Source organism: Anser anser (genome assembly GCF_964211835.1).
Source record: "Anser anser genome assembly, chromosome: 6".
Taxonomy (NCBI): Eukaryota; Metazoa; Chordata; class Aves; order Anseriformes; family Anatidae; genus Anser; species Anser anser.
Window position 1 is genome coordinate 26,426,788 of NC_139726.1, and position 26,591 is coordinate 26,453,378.

Consider the following 26,591-nt stretch of genomic DNA (forward strand, 5'->3'; position numbering starts at 1 on the left):
ATTTCTGAGAGAAAAAACATCTGCAGATCAGAGAAGGCAAATGGTCTTGTTTAATTCATGCATATCCAATTTCCTTCCTGTCACTAATCTGCAGCACTGAATTTAGTCTCCTGGATTTCCTTAGCTTTGCTATGCTGAGAGAGTTCAAGAGAGTGGGAGACAGAGGGACTTGAGCAACATCAAGAGCCCAGAAAGCCTGCAGATCATCGAGGTCATTTGCAAATCACTAAGATAGCCTGGCTCCCACGGCACAGAATTTGATTTTCCCTCCCTCACTTCCCATCTGCTGAACTATGGGGATTTATCTGCTGTGCAATCAGTTTACAGAAGAACATTTTGTTCAGGCTGCTATTGAGGGCTGCTAGCAGAAACTGGAAGCCCTGGGTCACCACCTATGCCACGAGTGTTAGCATCTGTGTAGAGTATGTGGAACATGTGGTTCTTCTGTGCTTGCATGCTTGTGGCTGTGACAGAGCGAATTTCTACACACAGTTAAATGCTGCTTGCTACATACACGACATGAGAAATTACTATTTTAAGAAAGAAAGGTTTAAAGAAAAGACATCTACATTGGATCTGCTAATGGATACTTTATGTATGAACTTGCAACCAGCTATACAAACACAGATACAAGCTTCTGTCTTTTCTCCCCATCATTATATAAATAACTAAAAAAAGTAATAATAATAATAACCCAGAGTGAGTACAAGTGCCTTAGACATCAAGCACAGTACGCTCATTGGGTCTAAGACATCTCTACATTAATGACGTTTGCCTTGGCTGTGTGCTGACTTGCCTGGATCAACTCACCATCCTCTGAGATATAAGAAGTACCAGAAAACTGAACAAAAATAAATTCAGATGATCTGTATTTAAAAAAGAAGATTTTTTTCCCACCTCCAAACTTGCTGTAATTTGTTCTAGCCCTGGATTTGAGATATATTGAGAAATCTCTCCCTTTTAGCACTAAGCTCAGTGAAAACGCTGACAACCATCCCCTTCCAACTGCAGATCAGGGAGTGGATTCTCTGTGGCTCTGCTACAGTTTTTCTTACAGTTTTTCAGCAAGCAAGAGGGCATTTTGCACTCTTGTTGTGCCCCAGCCACAGCCCAAGAAAACCAAGGACCTAATTCTTCTTGCCCAGGTGCAAAATGTGACTTTCACCTGCCCCACTAAACAGACATCTTTACAAAAATTAAACTCACTTGTTCTTGATAGCTGCCATAATGAATGCTTGGTCAATAATTATTCATTCCTTGTTCTTGCAAATGACAAGCTGTTGTGCCTGTTATACCGAGGGGAGGAATCCAATTGCTGTTAGTATGATCAGTTGGGTGAGAAAGTCACACAACTGTGCAACCTGCTGTGGGAGTGTCTTCTTCCCTCACATAAATGCTGGTTTGCAGTCTGCATCAACAAACTGATGTTTAGCACTTTTGGCTAGAGAACGGCACACGAAAAATATCAGAACCAAAGACCCATGAAATGTGGGGCACTGATCAGACCAGTGCCTCTGGTTGAATGGCATGACCACTAGCATCTGAATAGCATTTTCAGACTGGTTAGGAGTGAGCTCTGGCTGTAATCGTTCTGGGTTTGGATCTCAGATGCATGTAGACTGCAAAGACACAGCAAAATGCTAAAGGATCCAAGGCAGGAGGAGAAGCACGGGGGAGCAACAGGCTTAACTTGCTGAAGGCAAACGGCACTTGCACTGGGAACAGGAAGCTGAGAGACTGTGCAAGGGATGTCGCAGGTGTTGGAAAGGCCGCCCCCGCAGTCGCAGTGCACACGTGGGTGACTCATCAGCACCGGGAATGCCAGCTGGCACTCCGGGGTCCCTCCTCTCCCAGCTGGAGCCAAGGGGCTCGCCCTGCCTGGCCTCTCCATGCCTCACCTCCGCTAGGGTACCGTCTGGAAAGCACTGGGGCTGTGCTATGTCAGGCTAGAAGCTGTACGTGTGACATGGACAAACACACAGGAGTGATGTGCCAAGTGATGTGCTTGAGGTGCTTAAAAATGAAAAAAAAAAAAAAAAACACCAAGAAAATAAGAGGGAAGCAGAGGCAGGGTGGTCTTCATGCAGAGGTATGAAGCTCAGCAGCTACGAGGGCAGGAAGCAGATCTGGGCCTCCGGTACCTACTGCACCACACCAAGCTGGAACACACGATGTGTGTGTGGGCATCTTGGGCCCCCCTGCCCCACAGGAACACGAGGAACTTGTGGTCTGAGCCAGGCAATGGCCACTCTTGTCACAGCTGCAGTTTCATTTCTACTCTTCTGCCACAGCTCAGACCTCCCAGCTGGGCTTCCCAGACACCAGCTGCAGAGCACGATGCTTTTACAGGCCCTTCATTTCTCCTCTCCTCCCCTACCTTCTTGCACCACAAGAAATGGCCAGCGTGTGTCTGCGTGTCCTGCATGGATCCGCCTGCTTCTTAGCAACAAAAGGACCTAACCCCTGTCTCATCACTTGCAGGGTTGTTTTGTTTTGTCTTCATAGTGAGTTCTTCTGTGGTCACAAAGTTGCCCATCTGTCACAGACTGTCCGTAATCCAAGCTGTCCCCTAACACTTGTGGACAGAGGATCACAACATTTCATTACCAGAAAATGAAGCTGGGAAGGAGATGACTTGTCTGCTGCTGTGGGATTGAAGGTGTAAAGGGCCATGGCAGTACACTGTGGTCTGGGAGCATGGCAAACTGAAGGCAGCAGAAAGCCAAAGATCTGTGTCAGAATGTGTTTGCACCAGCAGGCTGACTGTTGCGAAGGTCATCTGTCCCCATTGCTTTTCAGGAAAGATCAGGAATATGCCTAATTTCACAGCAAGGAGGCAAGTGAAGGTGATGAGTCTGGCTTGGGAGCAGGTTCAGACACACATTTTCCTTCCTTGTGAAGATTGCCAAGGTATGGACAGAGCAGTCTAGTCATACATTCCCCCTGTTAATCATGGAACTTGCATTGCCTACCAAGATTATATTGGTCTACAATTTATTCTTGCACAAATAGCAAGCATACTCATGTATAGCAAGAATAAAGGTAAGTACGACACAAACATTAAAAAATTCCGCTACGCCTATTAACCTACAACATATTTGCTACTCACTAGAACAAACTGAACTTCATTTATTCCTGCAGATGTCCTGAAGCTCTTTGAATCTCTGGGTAGATACAAAGCCAGTCTAAGACACCTTCTGTCCCTGCAACTTCACAATTTGGTGGCTAGATCAAGTGGGCTGAGTGGTCATCAGAAAGATCCGGCAGACACAGTGCAATGCTAGAGATGACACAGAAAAGTGGAGACAGATAAGCTTTATCCTCAGTACTGCCTCTGAGCTTCTGACCCTTTCGTTGACACTTCTCTTCCCATTCACCTTTCTTACCGACACAGCAAGCTCTTTGGGCTATGTGTTACTAGTCATTACATTTTCGTACAGTATTTGGGACCCTAAGTCTTAGTCAAGACCTTCATATTGTAGCACAAATGACAGTGCTAACTTTAGAAGGTGTTACATCAGATCCCAGGTCCATTCCTCAGCAAATGTCAGGACTGAAAGCTACGGAGGGGAAAGTATTATCGAAACAAACATCAAGTTGGAGGGACTGGGAGAGAAACAAGTCTATGTTCTTGATTTCTGTCCTCCACACATTCCACTTCCTTCCTTATGGGTCTCTTGTTTACCACTTGGAACATATCTGGCTGTCACAGCCTTGGCCTTACCAGCATTTATTCTTCACTTTATCAGTTACTTACATGGCTACACAAAACACCATCAAAGAGAAGACAAGAAAGCATTATCAGCAGAGAGCTCTGTAAGAGATATCTCTCATTTCACAACCTAGAAACCACAGGTAATCCCCTCATACCATATTTAAGCGCTGTGCTGCTCTGAAGCAGTTCCACAGATAGGGAGGATTGCTGATGCTTGACTCAACAACTTTGCAGCATCACAGTACAGAGGATGATATCAGGAGGAGGAACAGAGTGCATTTCAAGCACACATACACAAGCAAGAAGACAAATGAATGTATCCCACAGGCCAGAAGGAAGATCTTTTATGGATCTCCGAAAGCCTCTTCTCAAAAGTAGCACATATAAAAATGCTTTTTCCCCACAGGGAAGGTGTGTTTATGGTCAGGAAGGTGTTAGCATATACACATATAGGCAGTTCTGTGAACATATTATGCTTCTTTTACAGTCATGCCAGCATCATTTTGCTATTTCCCCGCTTTGCTCAGTGTAAGGTCTCTTTGCACAAATAGCCCGTGCTGCTCTCAGCCACTGCTGATTGCCCTGCTCTCTGGTTGGCAAAGCACGGCCCTTTCTAATGGGAAAAAACATGCATGGGGAAACTTGCTATTTGAATGCATCCATCAGCTTTCTTACAAACTGCATCTTATTAACTCTCTTGCCCCATCCTGGGGTCCCAGAACTCTTGAGGCTTTTCGCATGCATTTTGCATCACAACATAAGCACACAGACCTATGCTCCATCTGGCAGTGGTATCTTGTTTCCAGCAAGCCTAGCTGCTCCAAATGAAGACATACAGCCTTCATGACACACTAGCTTGCCCTGAAAGAAATATGTTTCTCTCATTAGCTAGCAATCATCTCATGGCCTTTAACAGGAGCTTTGAGAAATAATCTTTATGATTTCCATTTTTCTGCAACTGCAATCACTGTGATCACAAATATGCACTTATATTACAGTAATAGTCAAAGATGTCTTTTCTTCACACTGTACAAGCTGAAAAGTAATATTCCATGCCCTGAAGAGTTTAAAGGTCAAAAGAAAAACAGGTGAGAGCTGATGGATTTGGAAATAGAATATCAGAAAATGTAAGGAATTGTAATGTGATTGGCATGTGTGGCTGTTTGCTTTGAAACTGTGTGTACAACCAAGGAAAAAGGAATGAAAAGAAAGGAATATATATTGTGAGCACCTTGTGGGCTTATCTAGCTTTCTGTTCAGTCAGGTACCAGATAAATGCTTGAGAAGAGGAAACATTCAACATCTCAGCTACATAACACTGAACTGTCAGTGGTGACTGTATGGGATTTATGCTGGTGCATGAGCATGAAATTTGGAACTGGACCCATCTTTTTTTTTTTTTCTTTTCGTAGCAGCATAACCTGCCATAGCAAGGAATTTGCAGAGGACTGTCTCAAATTTCTGGCTAAGTGATACAACAGTCTCTCTCTTCTTGGGTACTGACACTTTCATTAACTTCCTCTCTTCTCCCATGTATCATTCCCGAAGACTTTTGGTAGGAAGCTGCCGGATGCACGTGTGAAGGAGAGATTTCTTTGCACTGAAAGGGAGAGGGAGATGATCCCATTTTCCTTTCCTCACAAGCTATGGTGCCTCTTCCTGCCAGCATGTGACTGAGGTACAGAACTGGGCTCTGTATTTTATGCCTCATTCTGGCCTTGACTGCAGCGTTGCATCCACTTCATTCATTAATTACAACAGTCTTCTTTATTGCAAGCTGTAAAATGGGAGTAATAAACCTAATGGCATTATGCACTGTAGTCTCCAACTCACGTTATTATTCACTCAAAGCTGACGCTGCGCAGAAGAAGGGACTGCTGCTTAATTAACCTCTTTCTGTAGTGAGGAAGCCTTGGCAATTGCATCAGGTTAATTTAGATTTCAGCAGTGACGCCCTGTTATCAGAAACCTTTTATTTCAAAGGAACACTCCCTTCCTTGGGTCTAAACAAGTTTGTCATCTACAGCGCATTGGCCTGCAGGTTGTAGCTGTGCTTGCAAATATTGACGTAGAGGACAGGCAGGTTGGCTACGGTGATGCTGAATGAAAGCTGAAGCACTGTGTCCTCTTCTCAACATCAGCATGTACTGATTTTGTCCATCACACACTGAATCTCCCTGATGACACTAACTGCAGGAAGGGATGCCCTCCGTGCTGCAGCAGGAATCTCATTCCCCAAGGAAATAGTATGGCACCTTGTAAGTTAGTTTGTTCCTAGAGCAAATGAGCCTATGTCCTAGAGCCTATGTGGCTTGGTGAGTCCTGTGTGTGGATAGGACAGTCATGTGAAGAAGAGTTCCTTCAAAACCTCAGAAGAAATTCAGCCATCCGCTTGGCAGCACACTGGGTCCAGAGACTATGGGAAGTCTTGCTGTGAAGAGTGAGATGCACAAAGAACAGCTGCACCTTCAAAGCAACCTTCTGTTGCAAAAAAAAAAAAAAAAAAAAAAAAGCAAGAAGGACAAGAAGCTCTTCAAGGAATCAGACTGAAGCAACAAAAACACAAATCAATATGAGATTCCTATTCCAGACAGAAAAGTACCTGAAAGTGATTTAAATAAATTAGGATGTACCAGCAGAGAACAATTCAGGCACTATAAGGCTGAACTATGCATGCCAACTAAATAATCCATTAAGTTTTCAGGACATGGATTCTTTTAAAAGCCTTTGAATTTTCCATATACTTTGAGGGAGCCCCATATGAGACCAAAATGTTGGATCATCTTATCTTTTCCCTACTGAATAAAGGAAATCATTTTGCAAAACGTTTGCAGATGCTCTTACTTGAAAAGTATTTCAGGAGACAGCTTGGATCTTTCATCTAAATGGAGAGCCTGACTGTCAACCTTTTATTTCTTTCACAAGGCAGGGAGGATGAAGAGAAGGGATGCTCATTTGATTAGAAGGAAGTGGAAGTTTCTCCACTATGTCAAAGCTAAAATGTCATTCCATACCTGTGCAAAATCTGTTTCCTTTTCTAGGGAGTTGTTTTAGGTTCTGAAGGGTTAAATTACCAGTATGCAGCAACTCCATACACTGCAGAAAAAAAGGCCATGAGATCTTTTCAGTGGTGTGCATGTGTATGCAGTGTGATGTATCTGCAAACCATACTGAATTATGTGATTAGAAAGTGTGAAAAAACAAAGGCAGCCCGCAGTGAGTAAATGAGATCCTGTGCAGAATCCATCTGCCAGCAAAGCAATTAAAAAGATGGACTTAGAACAGCGGTGATTGTCATTTTTGCATGACACTCAGTGGCCTATCATTTCCTCAGATAATACTCATGCATTGCAGCACCTGGTGAAGGCTATGTGATGATCATTATGTAGGCTACTACATTTTCAATAGGCAGTGTTAGTTTAGTCCTGAGCTAAGGTATTTACTGGGTGAGAAAGAGAGTAAGGACTTGCTCTCCACACAGACAGTGTGGCAGAAAGACGCTTGTGTGTTTTTTATTTCCTGTAAATGTGTTTCTCAGAAGGTTTGTGGGCATGTATCTCCCTCCTCTGGTGCACAATAAAGTAACACCCTGGTGGAAGAAATGAGAGACTTGTTGTTGCAAAAAATGAAAACTGGGAAAGAGCAGTGCTCAGTGAAGGAGCACAATACTTAAATCTGCATGGGAGATAGTGTATTCTCTTTGCTTCTCCTTTTCATTTGCTATCATCATGTAACTATTACAGCTGTCTTCTACACCTGGGCACCTTATACTCATGAACATTTTGCCCTAGAAAAAAGTTAGCTTGACTAATGACTTGATGTCAAATTTCCATGGATCTGAGTTCCATTATTTTGCTCCTATCAAATTGATTCCAGGATCTATTTGCATACGAGGATTCTGCAGAGACCCTTTCTCCTATTTTCCTAGTTGCTTTGTTTACTCACAAAAAAATAGCATTGTTTTAAGTTTTCAGTTCATGTGGTTTAAAATGCCTATATTTCAGACATTTTAGGTAGTTCTATAATTGACAGTACAGCGAGTTCATAGTTATGGCCTGTGACAGAGAGCCTAAAGAAATGGGGTTCATCTCATCTAAGATAGACATCTCCAATAAACAGATTATTTCTCTCTGCTGATTTGAAAGGGGCTCTGTAAAATGACCTTAGATGAAGACAGCTGCATTGGCTAGCAGCCTGCCTCAGGCAGCTCCAAGGGAAAAGGCTATCCATCACTTGTGTTTCACTCTACCTTCTCTTCGGTTCATTTTCTGAGCTGGCTATTCTGCCAGAAATCCTAGGTGAATTATCCGCTTGCATGGCTGTCATTGGCCTAGTCCACAACATCAGCTGGAAAGGAAGGGTGATCTGGACAGGGAGCAACAAGTTACCACACTGACATCCGTATGTAGAAGAGCAAGTATTTCCTCACAGGTGGGTAGAAAACTGGTTGCTGCTCCTCCAAGTGCTGTGGTGACCTCCAAGCCCCACTGACGAGAGCAGTGGGAGCTTTTCTCTAAGTGAACGTTCCTGTCTGCTGTCACCCACACCTGGATATTCAGACTCAGACACTTCAAATGTGGAGTGACTCTTGCCTAAGCTGGATTGGTCAAGATGGTGCGGAAAAATCATTTTAGAGGAGAGATTTTTCCAGTGCAGACTTTGTCACGTTTGAGGGAACCATCTTTAAAGGAGGCAGTGTTTCCTGCCTATCCTCCTCCCCCCTCCCCCAGATAAATCTCTCTTGTTCAACAGCTTCAAAAGAAACTGCTATTTTGAGAACAGAAATGTTTCACCCCCTTTTGCAACTTGATTTTTAAATGTTTCTGACACTGTTTTGTCCATTCGCCAGACTAAACAGGAAAAATAAAGAATAAAAAGCACATCACTATAGCACTGAGAGAAAATATTAAATGTACTTTGAACCAGAATTAAAGCTGTCTTAAAGCTAGTCAGTACCTCAATTAAGATTTCCTACTGGATACTCCATCGTGCAACCACAGCAGCACTTCCCTCTGTTATAAAGGTTGTGTGTTTGTTTAACACAAGTCTACTACACCCAGCAGCCACTTCCATGAGCACATTACACAACAGAAAATAGGCAAGCATTTAAAAATTTTGAGGCATTAGAGTGATGTTTCTAGAGAGACTGTTTCTGTCCTCATCATTCATTGCCATCTAATCAAACAAGAACTGCAGCCAGAGCTTGCTGTGCCGTCAGTGGTGATGTTCTGATACTCACCAACATCAGATGCTGTGCCCTGATTCACCCTACTGCCAGGAATGGGGCTCTGTCTGCCGGCTCTGATCTGCTGGAACATGCTGATTAATAACAGCACAACCTCATCCACCACTCTTAAGTCCTGCCTAGCTAACTCCAAGGGTTTTCTCTGACTAGTTGAACAGAAGTCGTGGAAAGCACATTGGTTCTGCAGTCCTTGAAGGCCATCTGCTTCTGGCTGGAGTGAAACTATGCCGTGAACCCACAGCAAAAAGATCCTCACCCAGCTCCTCACACAGGCTGCTGCTGTTGGGCTCAAGACTCACAAAGATTTCACAGAGGAAGAGAGACATAAGCTAAGGGAAGCCCTCGGGGGAAGAACAACTCTGTGGGCTTGAGTGATCACTAAGAGAAAATGAATGAAAAGGCTTTATTGTGCCTAGAGCTTCGCAGAAGCAGCTGCCAAAGAGCTATTTAGCTCAAATAGCCTCACAAAACTCCCTGTCTCTGCATCATGGCTGCTCAGATAACCATATCGGTTGTACAATAACTCACGTAGGGTAATCCTGGGGGGCCGAGGATGCACACTGCTCATCTATCTGGACACCCAGACATCCTCTAATAGCTACAACACTCACAGGAGTCTGAGGTGTAGCCTGAAGTAACCACGTCTCACAGGGGAAAAGGCATAAGCAACAGCTCAGCTCTGTTTATTTTTTCAGTTTTTATTTGACTTTACAGCAATTCAGCTTTTCCCTCGAAAACAGCGGGAATCTAAACCTCACAGCTTTCATCATCTCAGGTAGGAATGTTACCCACCCAGTATTCAGGGGTCATTTGGACTCATAGTCTGACTGATCGTGTTGGAAAGCTGGAATATTTGGATGGTGACTCAGCAGTGTTCAGAGAGGGGATTTTTCTTTGGTCAGTTGCTAATTATGGTAGAGAAGATGTGTGCTAAAAAGTCAGACAGTGGATTTTTGCAGCACACCAGTGAGCTTTTGCATGCAAAGGTTGAGTAACATGGTAAATGACAGCTAGCAATTGATAAAGGGTAGATATAGTTTTGGTTAAAAATATACATATATATATAGCTTCAAGCCAAGTCCTCAAAATAATAAAGCAAACTAAGCTTCTGCATGTGGGTAGCCTTTAAGCTATAAAAAGATAAAGAAAACAGAAGGAGATAAATTAATCAAGAATTAAATGGAACATCTAATGGTAAGAGAAGAAATAAGGAAATACAGAATATGATCCCGAAATATAATGCTCACCAATGCCTTTCTTGCTCTCAGAATAAACCAGAAACCACCACCTTTAAATAAATCACTGCATGAGCCCTATACCTAGAAATTAATTTGCTTTGTTAACTATGACACAAGTGTGTAAGGCAGAGTGATTTTAAAGGACTGAAATTTCATTAAGAAATAAAATCTGCAAGTCATTTCCCTGCCTTTAAACTTGTAGTGTTTGTACAGTGTGTCAGCGCCGTCCCCAGACTAAAAAAAGGATTCATTCTTTCACAGGAGCTTTTGAGTCACAGATATTAAGCAAGAAATGCTCCTGTGGAGTTGAAGAGGCCACGTTTTACTTCTCCAGGCTCTCCAGCCAGCAGATTCAGCGTGCTCCTACTTGCTCTGGAGGCTGTACTGATGGAAAAGCACCGGGCTTCAGCAGCATCCAGATCTTGCAGAAAGCCACGATCATGCTTCCATCTCCTTTCCCCGCACCGTGGCCTCAGATTTGGCGAGGCAGGCTGCAGCACGCACCGCCTGGAGCCTGTGATGCTGCCGGCACTGTGCTGTGCGGGAAGGTGGGGGAGTGCCCGAACGCCCTCTCACCAGGTCTTTGCAACCCCCAGCACGCACCTTCCTCTTGTGCACATCTCCTCGCTAGCATGCACCTTCCCTGAAGGGCAACGCCTGGCCCAGGGCCGCATCCTGACTCCCCTCACCCTCGCACTGACCCACAGCCCTTCTGCCACAGGCGCCTGGGAGCAGCGGGGTGCAGCTGGGACGGGTGACTGATCCCAGGGCCTGAGTGAGCAGTGTTTCCCCACCTGCTGATCCTTACGGATCAAAATGCTCCTTCTGCCCTTAAAGGCACACATGGAAGAAGGAGCTAGCAGCTCCCTACAGATTTTGGGACACGGTTTGCCTCAGTTTTGGGCCATGCACCTAGTTGCGCTGCTGCAAGAAGAGGAAGTCGTGTAGCTGGAAGCTGCGCATCCCTTCTGGCAAACCGTCTACTCTGGCGTGCTGCTAAGCACAAGGGGCTGCAATCCTCTCTGCAATGTGGGCAGTTTGTAACCGAGCCTAGGAAAACAGTACGTGGGAAAAGGTGCCTCTTCTGCTGAGATCGCGGCCGGCCTCTCCCCAGGGTCCCCAGGAATGTGATGCATTTCCGAAAGCAGCAAACGCTCTTGCAAGCAGTGACTGTCTGGGCTGAGTAGCAGAGGTCTCCCAGGCCTGGCCTGGCCAGTTCCCACACAAGAGGATGTGGAGAGGGAGAGGAGGATCGGGGGTTTGTTAGCTGATTCCTTCTTTCTGTGAACACAGAATGAGTGCCCAGGTGGCTCCAGGAGGTTCTCCACAGCTCTCGTAACTCTTTCACTCTATAGTGCTCACTTGGCTCTGACAGCAAAGCCTAATGGTGCAAAACCCAGGAACAAGTTTTGCTTGATCTAGTCAACAGTTCCTGGTTTAATCTTGTGCTTCCTGGCTCAAATGTGTGCAGGCTGAATGTGACCCCATCCAGGGGAGCAGGAGATATTCCCCACATTCCCCTTAAGCTCCCAAACTACTGACAAACCGTGGGGTTCTCCTCTCGCTCCAGTTTGCACCGATGCTCCTTCAGCCCCACAACAGACAGCTCGGAGTTACAACCACAGCGGCACCGAGCAACGCATGGTGATGATGAAATGCTCCCTGGCAGATTAGGTTCTGCACAAACATGGCTCTGAAAGCAGTCCTGGGCTGGCTTGCACACCGCTCTGACAGCCCACCCTGAGGCTGAAGGGCCCTGGCCCAGTGCGGTGCTGCCTGAACGCTGTGCTGATTCCCGGTGCAAGGCCACAGGACTTCGAGGGTTTTTCCACGTGGTGCTTCCACCTGAATAGCTGCAAGGATGCTACGCCCGCAGCGCCTTCCCTGCTGACAGGAGCTTGTTGCTGCCTTGCCTGAGCAGGGAGGAAGCAACGTGGAGGGCTGGATCTGCTCAAGCTCTGGGCTGGTCCCCGTGACAGTGACAGCACGTTTCGCTGTCCCTCGTATGTGGTCACACAAGTCTCTGCAACCGGACATGGTAACAACGGGTCTGTCACCCCCAGAAGGGCAGCGAGCTCTGAGCTGTGGTCAGCCCAGCACGGCAGTGAGCAACATGGAGGAGAGAAGAGATGGTGCACATTCCCTTCTTGATGACATATGACAGGGGGACCCAGCTGTGCTGCACATTCACTCAGCATTCAAGCAAAAACCAGCAGCGCTGAGGAGGCTATGAAAGGAAAGACTGGGCTCACACGTGTTTCATAGTCACCCTCGGTACGTCGTCATTCGTGCCCAGGGCGCAGTGCTGCTGCTTCTGAGAATGCAGCATGCCAAGTGACATTTGGCTGTGGCGGAGCTGTTTGACAATGACGCTTCGAACAAACCCACAACTCTCACACAGAAAAGGGGGAGGGCTTGCGAGAAACGAATTCTTCAGGAAGGAATGGCAGATGCTTTTCTAAGAATACACTGCATGACAACTTCTAACACTCTTGCCAAAGGGGAAAGGCGTAAGGATCTGTATGGCCCTGCCCATCTACTGACGAGGTCTGATGAAAACAGCAGCGTGCACTCAACTCAATTTTCCTTGTTTTTAAGTTAATTTTTCTTTGTTGTCCATTTATAGCAGAGTTTTTACCCAATTGACTATAGTTAAATATTTTGGGGGAAAGCTGAATTCAGAGAAATTCAACCGAGATTCACCCCCACATGCTAATTTATCTTTCCCCATCTACTGGGCAGGCAAGCTACTGCGGTCAGCAACCGTGTCTTCTTGTGACAACAGCAATCACAACCCTGTTTACAAATACTAGATTCAAAGATTACGAAACCTGGCCGGAAGGCAATGGCGAGGATGACCACACTATAAATGTGAAGCATGAATATGTGGGTGTATTTAAGGGGGAGGGAAGGGAAAAGCTAGTGATACTTCTAAGATCTGAGGCCCACTCTTTAATGTAAGAGGTATGTTCTTCCTAGAAGGGAAGAATCTCATGACTTATTTATAAAGCCTCAGGGTGCCAAACCCCAGAGTTACAGGAACATCTGCTCAGGAAGCTTGTAAAAAAAGCTCCTTCTGCACCATTTCCCTGTGGCTAAATCTCATTTTGGACTGTATGACTTGTGTCTGTTAGTAGATAAAATAGGTCCGGGAACAGCCCTGGGAAAAGCCTGCAGCCTCCCAAACCCTGTGGCTGCATCCAAACTGCTTGCTTGGGGCTGGTACTGGAATGTCCTCGCTCAGGATGTGTGGGCCCCTTGGTGAGGGCACCCGCTGGCTCCCCGCAGCCGCTGGGACGATGGCCAACGCCTGGAGCTGGATGGCTGACCCCCCTCCTGCCATCGCTTCTGGCTGAACTTCGGTGTGCTGCTGCTCTTACTGCGGATAGCAAGCTGGTAGGGAACACCCCATCGCTGAATTTAAATACCACTAAGGCACAGCTGCTGGACAACACGTTTGGGTGCAGCCAGAGCATTCCTGAAGCCCAGAGCTGTTCGTTCCAGAGCAAGTATCTGATGGCAAACACCCAGAGCATTGCCCGCTGCTCACACAGGCACGTAGCGGGGTTCCTCACATCTTCCTCATTCCTATGGCTGTTAATGATCCAGCAGGATTTACCTTATAAACACAGAGAGCTGCAGTGAAATCCTGGGCACCCAGAAGTCCCTTTCCCTGATCTTCCTCTCTTGAGGTCCCTGACATACTCAGAGTTGTCCGATCCTTTGGGGAGCTCAGCCCAGCTTTAATCCAGTCCATTTGCTTGCCATGCCTACCTCTCTGGAATGACTTGTGTGGATCTGTCTCTAGAGGACGTTCCCCTGCCCAAATTCAGTATCACTGATATTTCCCACAGCAATCGCTCAATCAGCCCCACCTTCAGCCCTTTCTATCACAGCGAATGTGGCGTCTTCTCAGACTTTACTACTGCAGTCATTACTTGAGGCCTTTGAGGTCAAAGCTGAGTAAATCTCCAGTGCCTCATCAGGCAACTGCAGAAATAAATTTCTATTTTAAAGATTCATTCCATTGATTTACTCACTGAGCTGTCACTGCTCAGACAGCCCAGCCATATCACAGATCACATGTTTAGGATTTAATTACCTTCACTATACATTAAATATACTGTATATGGTGCACTGGAGAGTCAAGACTCAGAAAGATTTAAACACAAATGAAATGCACGTGGTTGAAGTGAAAGCCTTGAGGAATACTCGAGCTCTGCCTTGACTGTCAGAAGAGTTTTGCTCCATGTAATCTTTTAGTCCGTGTTTTCATGACCGCTTTACCTGCTCTCAGTCAGCACTGCCAACAAAAGGCAGTGCCATCCAGCCTGCCCCTGCCCTCCAGTTAATGCTGACGCTGACATTAATTTGGCTGTGAGATGAACTACAGCAGGAAAATGATTTAGCTTGCACAGCTGCACAAGGGCTGGTGCTGCTACGAGGCAGGCAGAGGCATGAGGCTAGGGACTTTGGGGGCAGGGAATGAATGATCCTGCCCATTTTGGTAGTGGTTGCTCTTTCCTGGGGTCAGTCTGATGGTGAAAGACATCACAGGACAGGGGCCCCTCCTTCTTTTTTTGGGCTATCAGAAGATTCAGGCATTGTGCACTGTCTTCACATTCTGATCACAGTAATGAATACAGTAAAACCCCACAAGTTTAATAGATTAGAAGATGGCAGTTTTGGCCTGAGAGAAATGCTGAGGCGGGAGGGCAACAGGCACGTTCCCTAATAGGTAACACCTGATCCCTGGCAGCGGCACGCCGAACAGCTGGACTCGCGGCACGCCAGTCCTCCCCTTGGCAGGGAACGCTTCGCACTGCTGTGTGCGAGGCTGCTGTCACAACAGGAATCTTTTAGCAGCTCTAAAGCAGCACAGCAATGCCTACAACAAACACGTGCCCACAGTGTAACAGGAGAGGTGGCCCTGTGCTGGCAAACAGTGCTGCTCCCTGAGGAGAATTTCAGCTTGGAGGCTCCTGATTGCCAATGCAAATTAGAGCTGCCTGCAGCCTGCAGCTGAAGAGCACAAGGACAAACTTTCTGCCATGTCTCACCAGAAGCCAAGCCACATGGAATGTGATTTCCCACTGCAATATGTTGATTGACCATGTCGATTGGCTGGGCATAATGTCCCTGAAATGAGCACAAACAGCTTAGAAGATAAGATGCCATCAGTAAGCCTTCCTCTTGTGTGCTCCGTGCAAGGACTGGAGCTCTTAGCGGCACTGGGATTAAATAACAGATGTGTCCTTGATAAAAAAATACCTTGGTATCTGCCCTCCCTTTCCTGTTCAATGGGTGATGGTCCCATTAGGCACCCACTCTTGTAGAAAACGTCCAGCTATCGAGGTGGAAAAATGGCCAACAATTATGCAGACAACCACGATAGGCATTTACGGAGTTTGGTGTGCACAAACACTAGCTGTGGCCTTTATGACATCTGCTGTTAAACCATGTCGCTGGGCAAAAAAACACCTGAAGAAACTATGGGCACTTGATCAAGACAGCAAAGATCCCACCAACAGCACATGCAGGTTAACTAAAAATGTAGTTAACCCCTGAAAGAGTGGCACATATGGAGTGCAGCATGCATTGTGTGTACGTGGCTCTGTTTCAGAGTTTTCTGTGCAAAGCGAAGGACAGGAATGCTGCAGGGAGCACCTGTGCTCGGCTGGGGCAGCCGGGACAGCACACGTGGGAGCTGCTGGCCCTGCGCATGAGCTGGAGGAGCAGCAAAGCGAGCCCAACACGTGTGCAAACTGCAAGCAGCAATACTAAAAGCAAGAGGCAGTTGTGTTCCTCTTTAAGGTCAGCTGAAGGGCCTGGTAGTACGTGGGTGAATGAGGCCAGGGTCCTGCTTCAGGGAGGCTGCTGGGGAGGGAAAGAGTGTGATTCACTTCAGGAGAGTGCTGGTTGACTGCGAGGAGGAGGCTGGCAGCCCTCGCTTCCCACCACACTGGCTTGTGCAGTGTCTGCAGTCACGGGGTACAGAGAAGAAGGAAATGAAGAGAGCAGGGTGGCTGCAAGAGGAAGGAGGGAACAAAGTTTCTTCCTCTCTCCCCTCTGCTTCTGGCCCCTCATCGCTCCGTGTGTCGCTGGAGGCCCAGTGAGGAGGCCAGACCCGTGAGAGGAGCACCCCTTCCTCCCAGTGCCCTGCCCCAGATCCTGACAGAAGGCTGCTAGGCCAGGCCCTCCGACCCCTACCTGTACTACCCACCTGCCCTGCACGCCTTGGGGTGCACGGGGCCGCACACGGCTCCTGGCAAAATGCCCCCCTGCAGCACCGCCACCCCAACACCGCCCGCCGGCCTCTGCGCCCCTTCTGCCCACACCGAGGGAGCAGGGAGGCAGCAAGTTTTAGCAGCCTTCACGAGCAAAGTCGTTTAACCATTTCTGTCCTCCCAGTTGCATTTGCCTCACAGGATGGCAGCGTTTGATATTTCGAAAGATAAAGAATATTTTGTTGTAAGCAAAGGAAAAACAGAGAATATCGATGGTGGTAGTAGGGGGGAAATGAGCTGAAAACCATAGACGAGGCAAAAGTCTGAATAATCAGATGAGTGAGGAGGGTTATAGTGTGCAAGCGAAGAGGCATTGAGTCACATTGCGAGCTTGTACCATAAAATGATCTACACCTATTTCCCAGAAGGTGATTAGTTTGCATAATTGAGAAGTTTTATGAAGGGTGTTCATTGGAACTCGATGAATAATTAATTTTTTGTGTTTCGTTGGCAGATTTGGAAAGTTAAGAGGACTCATTTCAATCACACTGAAAGGAAAAAAAATGATTTTTTTTTGTGAATTGAAAAGTAAAACAAGTAATAATTTGTAGGCTTCGAGTGAGACATTTGTTCCTAAAAAAAATTAATGCTTTAATTAATTTTGATGGTGGCTATTTAAATATGATTTGAATATTTCAAAATAACAGGGATTTTTGAACAAAAAAGTTGCTTTGAACAAGAAAAATCAGAACAGTTAATTTGAAGAAGAATATTAAGAACTATCTCACTGGAAATTCTGAAGTTTTTGTGTTTTTTTTTCCCCCTGAAATTAAAGAATATGACAGTATAGGCCAAAGTCCTGAACTATTTCACCATCTCCTATCCTGAACTTTTGGCTGCAGTAGTTATTTCCAAAAACAAAAGCCCCTTCCCAGGCTCAATAGCTCATCATGCATATCCACAAGTCGCAAGACTCCAGAGTCCGCTGCCCCACATGCCGCTGTGCAGCCCAGCTCCTCAGCGCTCCAGGAGCTCAGCAAAGCAAAGTCATTTGAACACAGGCAGAAATTACAGCTACACTCTCTTCAGAGCCTGCATTTGCCAGGTCAGCGTATTCTGACCTACTACGCAGCCCACTGTTAAATAGCTTGCAAATGAAATTATCCAGTTTTGGGATGCAGTATTAAAAAAGCAATGACAAAGTCACTAATACCATTTGTAGTTAAATCCCTTCAAGACAGGAATGGACAGAGCTGTAGTTTTGTAGCTGTTGAAGGAATCAAGGAAGGATAATGGAGGTAGACTGAGTCCTGCCTAATTCATCTGGCCCAAAGACCCTGGTACAGAGATGCCACTTATTTTCAATGAATTTTAACATCTGGCAATAGTTAACACACTACAGGCTGATACATCTACGCCAATGCAACTGCAATCGTTCTAGAGAAGGTAATGCTGCAGCAACGCCACTTATAAGGCTGTGGAAGCAAAATTTGTTGATGCATTCAGGTCCTTACAGTGATGAGAACCAGGCCTTCTACTTAACACTTTTTCTTTTACAAGACTTAAGTTTGTTGCTGACATTTGAAAATCATAAAAAGTGGGTTAATATGATGGCCATTTAAATGAGCAAACATAGCAAAAAAACTTAGGAAGTGAAACTTTCTCAAGAAAGCTCTGCTTAACTGCAGTTGCTCTTGCTGCAAAGGGTTCCCTTCGCATTTTTCTCATTTCACCACGTACTGGTTCTAGGCAGAAAAAAGGTATATATGACATTCTGCCAATACGTAAGAGATCTTTATTTTCTTTACAACAAAGCTGATGATTTAAAAATGAAAAATGATGGGGGGAGGGAGCTGGAAAAAAGCTTTAGAAAAAGATATATATGCATTTTCTCAAAAATTTCCCCCTTTCCTTCAACATTTCATCAAATTTTAAAATTCAAAACATTTCCCCCTATTTTGCGTAGGACTTGATTTTCATTGGACCCCATCCAACACATTTGTTTTCTTTGTATGTACCAGATATAATCTTACTGCTATCTGAAAGAAAAATTCCCCAGGTGGTGGTTACCCACAAGCCCATCCTCCTTTTTATCCCTTCTTACTGATTCTGCAGCCGTATTTCATAACCTCTTTCCCCCCTAGAAAATACGTCCTCGATTCATCCCTAGCCCCCATGCTAACCAAACTACCCACTATCATACTTCTTTTGTATCCACTATCCCTGTGGCCAAAATATTAAGAAATTTTTTGGATGCTGCATGTGAATTTTAAAATGTAGGATTTCCTAGCTGGGTTTGCAGGTGATGATAGCAGAAGCAGGCAGCTGGAGCTGAGAAGACGTGCATTAGTTGGTTGCTTGCTACAACCAGAGGCTATACAACAGCATTGACTCAAATAAGCAGGAGGGTGAGGTAGCCACACTGACATTCAAATCAATACTCTGAGAGTTGCTATAGAAGTGATCGTCTAAGAATATGAGTTACGATAAAGCTTGCAGGGAGTGGCAGTATGTCAGTAAACAGGTATAGTAAGAAAGAACTTCTGAACACAGAGGTAGAGGCTCACCAGCTTTTTCAAACAATCAGTTTGGCTAATGAAAGACTAAGTGTCCCCTTGCACACTTGCACATTTGGCCTCCGTGACGTCTCGTCTTTTTTTTTTTTTTTGGTTTTCATACTTGTCATTGGTGTGGCCTTTGGGAAAGGGGAATTGCTAAGTCCTAAAGTGTGGTTTTCAACACTTTGTAAACTAGTAAAGACAAACGAAGTTTGAGTTATCACTAACACAAGGGTAAGATTTTGTACACAAGATCAGATTCTGTGGTGAAGAGTGGGTTGAACAACAAATCCTGCAGATGATAAATTTTGGAAAGCATAGGACTTGTTTTAGTTCACTGACTCACATGATGCCAGCCACAAACCCGGCGCTTGGCTACATCATCCCACTTGCCGAGAGGTCTGGGTTATGGGGTGACAATTTGTTTTGCAGCTGTTACACTGCAAAAACAAAAAGAGTCTTGTGAAGTCTGGGATTTATTGTAAAACCTCCTGTCAGAAATCCCTTACCTTCATTTTCCAGAGCCTCCAGCCTATTATTTACCACATATTCTAATGCAAACTTGCAAATCTTTCACATATCATTGTAAATTTTTAGTAACGTGATGGCCCGTGGACCAAAGGAATACAGAACAAGCGTATCACTTCCATACATCAGGGCACCACCCCTGCAGATCTTAGACATGATTCCCAGGAATAGGTTCTCTGACAAGCTCTGAATAAATGACCTGTAATAAAGACACTATCCATTCCATGTTTTTCGTAGATAAAACTGCAAGAAAGTAGGCAAGGAGAAGGAGTGGAAAGCAGAAAAACGAGGCAAGGTTAGAGCAAGCAGGGATTCTGAAGCACCAGTAAGTGGTCCCCATCCCTCAGCACTGTGTTTCCATACCACCTTGCTATGTCATGCAAATTTTAAAGAGCCTTAATGAAGTGGATGTAGGTGGTGCACTACCTGGACTTTACTAAAATATGCTTTTATTTGTAATTGGCTTCTGGGCAGGGTTTGTCTGTGAATATGCTTTATTCCCAGCCTAACAGTTACATCTGAAAGCTACACACTTCATTCAGCCAGCCACTCATATTTCTCCACAAAATATTTCTTCCCCTCTTGGCATTCTCATTTCCCTATTTCTATCTCATCAAGAGCCCTTTGAGATTTTTTTAATGCAGAAGCTGTTTCCCTAGGATGTCCAAAACCTGTAGCTCCTGTTCCCAAATTCTGTGTGCCCGTGGGAAGGGACACCCATGTTGCAGTTCTGGGATCCAGTCCCTACACAGGCAAATCAGACTGAATGTAGAGGTGTGACAAAACACCTTCAGAAGCCTTCACCCATGATCCCAAGCCACATCTTGATTGCTGAAACATTCTCTTCTCAGGCCTTGACAAACCTTGGCTCACTGCTAAGTATTCAAAATGTTACTGCGAATCTGTCACTTTGAATGCCTTGTCTTCTCTTTGTGTCTGTCCACTGGCTTCCTCATTCTGCTATATTACTAAGTTTTCCTTTCTATATTTCATTTCATTTCATTTCATTTCATTTTCCAGTCCATTCCATTCTAACTATCAGCTCTCATTCACTCTTCAGAAATGGCCTCCAGACTTGAACTGGTGAGCAAAGCTGATCTTCATTACCCACTTGTCATTAATTCAAAGAAATGTGCTCCATGCCATCCTTGGATTTGAAAAGAATTCCCCACTGTGAGTTTAGGAGAATGCCCTTCCTTGTCTGATCTCCTATCTTTAAAATATTTGGATTCTGTATATGTACACCGAGTTGGAGCACTATCTCCATTATGTAAAATTGTTTCAGTGCTTTGTTTGATATATGTTGAATGGAAAGGTTTAATGGCTTTCCAGGAGTCCTGCCTTAACCTTGTGGTTTGAAATGCCATAACAATAAAAAAAAAAAAAAAAAAAGGGGGGGGAATATCCAGCCCCATGAAAACCAAACAGGAAGTAGGATCTTAAAGTACATACTACAGGTGAGTTACATGTCTCTTCTGTACCTTTTAAAAATTATTTCTTAGGCATCTTACTTTTGAGAACAGTGCTCCTCACATATCTTCAACATATCTTTATAATGATTTATTCTTGAGATCCTTGTTAAATGTAAACTTTTGTACTGTCATAACCTGAGGCTATTAGATTACAGCTATCTTTAGCTGTTTTTCCTTTTTGCAATGTTTTAAGAAACAAAGGGAAGCAGAAGTAAAACCTTTCTCTGGTATTTTTCCATGTGTCCACATTTGCAGTGAATCACAGGGTATATCCAACTGCTTTGCCTTCAGATGTGAGGGATTCCTTCAGCTCATTTTTGCTTACTCCTGACCACCAGGTAGTTTTCAGTGATCCCTCCAGGATGAAGGTGTCTCCTTTCTTGTGTGTTCACTCCCGAGTGACCAGCCTACTAACAAGAGATTTGTGGTGCTCTGCTTTGCAAAGCTCTTTTCTTAAAGGCAAGTCCTTAAACATCTGCCAAGACACTTCAGAGTCTGTTCAAGTTCCTCCTAAAATCTCTCCCTTGCCACAACCCACTACAGAAAACTGGAGAATAAGGAAGCTGATGTGTAAAGGCCTTTTGCCTGTGTTACTTCTCAGTCCTGCTTCTTTATTTCCTCTTACTTCTACCTGTACCTTTTTCCGTAGTCTCCCATCTTACCTTTTGACTGCAAGCTGCATGGGGCAAAGGGTCCTGGCTGCTAGCGCTTACAGTTCAAATACACAAATACCGCGTACCAAACCCAGGCAGATAAGAGATACAAGGCAGACCTTCAAGGCCAACCGAGAACTGTTAGTATGGAAAGTCGGGAGGCAATTTCTCTCTGTTAGATAACTATGAATGCCCTGAATTTCAGGAAAAAACTTGGATGTAATTAGCTTTACATTAGAGGAAACAAAGCCTGGACTTTAAAAAGGAAGTATCAATAACTGTAGCACAAATAAAAAGAACTGTCACACACCCACCCATGCCTCAAATCCTTCTGGACAGTTGACCGGCCAGCAGAAGGGCACAAAAAGTGCAACCCCATGTGCCCTGAGAGGCACTGGCAGGAGAATTCCTCAGTCAGTGCTGTCCTTGCCTCTGCTTGTCTCTGCTGAGGCTGGACTGAGGGCACAGGCTTAGGACTAGAGAGCAGCATCTGCGAATCCAGGTTAGAAGCTGACAGAAAGGCCACAGTTCTGAGAGATTTAAGAATCGGTGGTTTTGTAATGTGAGCTGTGGTTCCTTCAGGAACCAAGACCGATCCACCAAACTTGGTCATATCTAGGGCTTTACTTAGACTAACCAGGTTTTAGTCCTTTAATGGTAACGAAACAATATTTTTCCAGTCACTGTGTTATTTCCTTTTCTCTTTACCTATTGTTTTGTAGAAAAGATTTTTTCTTCAGCCATACCACCTAGAGGTCTGGATTTTTTTTTTCAAATGACAATGCACTTCAAAACCCCAATAGGTTTGCGGCAAACTAACATGGTAAAAACGTGAACTGTTTAACATAATAAGACATGATCTCACATTCTGAGTTTAACAAAATATCCTGAAACCAGATACTTATGCAAATGATAAGCTTCTCTTCTCCCCATTACACCTCAAGCAATTCACCAAGCTATTTTTTTTTAAGTTCCTGTCAGAGAAGAAGAAAACATAGGCAGCATGAGGCAACTTTTTCTCTCAAGTGTGAAAATAAATTTGTGAATAATAACATTTTGCAATGGGAATTCTGACAGTGTGTCAGCAGAAGGTGTGCCCTAACAAGTATTCGATGAAGAAAAGCAATTCAGATCACTAAAATGTGAACGACCAATCCAAAATGACAAAGAAACTTAAATGAAAAACTTAGTTATTTAACTTACTAGCAATATGACTAATCACAGTAGTGTAGTCCAGTGTACGGTGCAAATTCATGTCCTTCTCTGTGCTAAGTTCACAGAGGCCATGAGACCAGGGCTGCTGCTAAGCTGATTCCTCAGTTTAAGACTGAAGCTTAGCTCTGCAAGGCCCTCAGTCCCTTCCACTGTCCTGACTCTTTGCTGTGGAAGCACGTGTGGAGCGTAAAGGTTGCCCCCGATCTGGGGACTAAAATCACCCCTAAGAACAAAGAGAATAGAACTATAATCTAAGCATGTGCATTAAAGGAAAGATTTATCTAACACTGAGGTTTTGTACATGGCAAGTGCAGAGCTCAGGCTCTTGGAGTCAGCCTGAGGAATATCCTTCCTAAACGACCTTCTGAATCTCAGAGTCAAGGGACAGGCTCTTCTTTGACCCAGTCCCTTGCCCTGGCCCTAGGCCAGCTGTCAGATTCCAGTTATGGGGAAAGGGTGGTAGAAGAAAAGTTCAAAAGATGAGGAAGTCAGGGCAGAAAGACACCAGACTGCACAGATAAGAAGAATCTGTAACTAGGTAAGATAGGTCCTTTTGCTGTAGCCCACAAAGCCTGTGTGGTATACAGTGAAGGTGGACCAAGCCAAAGGCCAGAGACTTCATCAGCTGAAGGGTTGTTAGAATAGGAGCACAGCAGAGAGAAAAGTCCTCCCCAACCATTCTTGTGGAACTCATTTTAGGGGGGAACTCATTCAGTTATCAATACCTTGTTTCATGTCATAACTGAGCTCCGAAGGATAGGAGCAGTGAAAGACAGATCCTACTGGGAAGAAGAATCCTATTTTGCTATGTCATCAGTCTCGTATCTGCATATGTTAACTCCAGATCCAAAGCTTGATTAGCAAGGAGAGAGGAGACTGTGGAAAGGTAATCTCTGTCCACTGGAAGGGGATGCTCTGGGCTCACCTTAGGCTGCCCCAGCCATGAAGAGACTCCACAGGGAGATATACTGTGCCTTACTTAGAAGAGCAGCCATCATAATGTGAAGCTTTTGAGGAGAAACAGGGGTAAAACATATCAAGTGGTAGATCTGAAAGGACACCATGAGAATGAAACAGCCTGGAAACATGATAGATAATGATGGAAACACAATGATTGCCAGAGTGGTTTTGATTGCTGAAGAGACAAGCACCAGGAGCTACCTATCTCTCTGGCTATATACAATGCTGTGGCTATGTGGGGCAGTGAGCACTTGGTTTTACATGGCAATCCTTTGCAAATGTTTAGTGGTTAATTGCACCATCACTTTGCAGCCTCAGTCAATTATCAGGAGATGACATTATGACTGATGAGGCTCAAATACATGATTTGTGTAACTGCATACAAAGCCCAAGACAAAGAGATATACAGGACAGGCAATTTGGTTACTGCTCTGGATATGAAAATGTCAAGCAGAACCTGGTAATTTCATGTCATAAATATCACTGATATCCTGGCATGCGATGTTGCAGTAGCATTAATTTGATATTATATTTATTATTAACATTGATTTAAGCTTGTCTAACCAGTAATACAATATGGCCCAGACTCATTATTCAGGTGTAGTTTTTCATTTTCCTAGAGCCGTATTTTTACTTATCGATTCTGATTTGAATGCTGGTTGAAATCAAACTGGCTATGAATCTGTCATTACAAACAATTGTTGCATCACCTAAATATAGAAGCAGTAAATTTATATTTATCATTATGTATTTACATGATTTCAAGATCAAATATTTATTCCATGTCTTTGGATTGAGCAAGCTACTGTTGAAGAATGAATGCTATTATTTTTTCTAGGTCACAATTCAAAAGTAGGTCTTTGTAATCTACTAGATCTACATATATAAATGAAGCACCTTATAAAAGAACTTCTCAAAGTAGGAAAAAAAAAAAAAAAAAGAATGATGACCTTCAGGGTAACTGCATTTTTACGAAATTCTTTAGGCAATGATTCATGGATGTAACAGCCTGTCACATAAAAAAGCACAACGATTTTCAGACCTTACATGACTTTTAAAAGGCCATTGGGTGAAAACTGTTTCACTGAGATTTGAAATGAGGCAGGTTCTCTAAGCACAGATAGCAATAATCAAAGCTCCTGCAGCGTTTTTCATCTGGTGATCTCAAGGTACTTAGACAGGAAAGTCTTTAGGTAGGAAAGTACTGCACAGATGTGGAAGTCATTAGTTATAAACCTAGATAATTTTTTTCTTGGAAACACAAAAGCCTAAAGAAGGTGGGTTATGATTCAAGTCACATTGCTGATATGAAAAGTTGAAGCTGTTGCAATTGTAATCAGTATTTTGAAGGGGGCAGCAGTTTTTAAACATCAAAAGCATTAACATTAAAGGAAGCAAAGAAATTGGGGGCGGAGGGAAGTCCTCCACAGAAAGGCTAGCTTGCACTGATTCACTGTGTCACATTAGGCAGAAATACAGTTCTCTGCGTGTTGTCCTAGTGGGAAATACCTGATGATTGCTAAAATTTTAATGACTATGATTGTGCAAGCAGGCAGCACCAAAAGGCCTGAACTGCTCTATTGGATGATTACCTTTCCTCCCCCAATTCTTAAAGCAGAATGGATGGCAGTTTCAGATTGAATATATATTTTCCATCTGCTGAATAGTTGTTTTTGTTCATGCTGTTTGAGGTTAACTATGCACGTACTAATCAAACCCACTACTTCCTTTCTCGTAAAACCAAAACAAAGCTTCATATTACTTTCAGGTACAGCATCTGGGATCAAAGCTATATATATACACACTGACTCTGTGTGGGTTCAAACATTTCGAAGATTCAGTATCCTGAAAGGTGTCACCTGTTTTCCAGTCCTTCTGGGAGTTCCAGTTTGTCTTAACGTCTGAAGGCATCAGACACCTTCAGTCCCTTCAGCATCTGTCCCAGCGCAGGAATGCTCTCAGTATTGGTCACCGTGGGATTTCTCTGCACAGCCACTGCCATTGCAGAAGGTGGGTAGATGAAGGAGGCAAGGTAGCCGGGGGTATCTGCATTTTCTCAGTTTCACATCTTTGTAGGACAGGGGCTGGGTACAAAAGGGAGGGGGAGATGACATGGAGCCTCTTGGCAGGACAGACTGAGAACTGAGAGGTGTCTGGAAAACCAGACGCAGACTTCAGAACAGAGGCATCTGCAGAGAGGCTGGGCAGGATTCAGAGTAGCTCAAGAAGGAAGAAATATTTTGACACACCAGGCCTCGTGAGTGAAGTTGGCAGCTAATAAGGCAGAGACAGAGGTTTGAATGGATGGAGAGATTTTACTCCTCTCTCTCCCAAATTCTGGCACTGATGAACTGGGGAAGATAAGCCCTGACCACAAATGGACTGATATAATATGAAATCAAATACTGTGTCCTGACAGGTTTAAAGGAAAAAATAATTGCATTCCCATACTATAGTGGGATAGAGTACAGCAGCCGTAAAAGGTAGCCAGTGGTACACTAGTTTCCCCTTAAGATTTGTCATGATTTTTTTTCAGTATGTTTATCAGGCTTTGCTGTGCATTCCTATACTGTGGCTTGGGATACGTATGCTGTTGCTGTACAGTGGCTTGGGAATGGCTGGTGCAAAAAGATCAAAACCAAAAGAAATGCAAATACAGTTTCTATTCAGTTTTACTGTTACCCTAATGGTTCTGGTTTGGGCAACAAGTGATTGCTGAGATTTATAATATAATTTACAGTAATTAAAGCACTTCAGCATTTCTAAGTATATTAATGCTG

The 26,591-nt window shown here is 44.3% G+C and overlaps 2 protein-coding genes across 2 annotated transcripts in view; one reads left to right on the plus strand and one right to left on the minus strand.

Moving 5' to 3' along the window:
- RAPH1 (Ras association (RalGDS/AF-6) and pleckstrin homology domains 1) overlaps positions 1 to 26,591 on the minus strand; it is a gene marked incomplete at its 5' end in the record, with an annotated part of 344,080 nt that overhangs the window by 162,801 nt on the left and 154,688 nt on the right. The gene's annotated exons all lie outside the window — the stretch shown is intronic.
- The window catches only part of CTLA4 (cytotoxic T-lymphocyte associated protein 4), a 32,060-nt gene continuing 5,469 nt past the window's right edge, over positions 1 to 26,591 (plus strand). Inside the window, exon 1 of the mRNA XM_083842865.1 lies at positions 1 to 25,821. Coding sequence (XP_083698991.1) covers positions 25,764 to 25,821 — 58 coding nt within the window. The 5' untranslated portion in view covers positions 1 to 25,763. The remainder of the gene's footprint in view (positions 25,822 to 26,591) is intronic.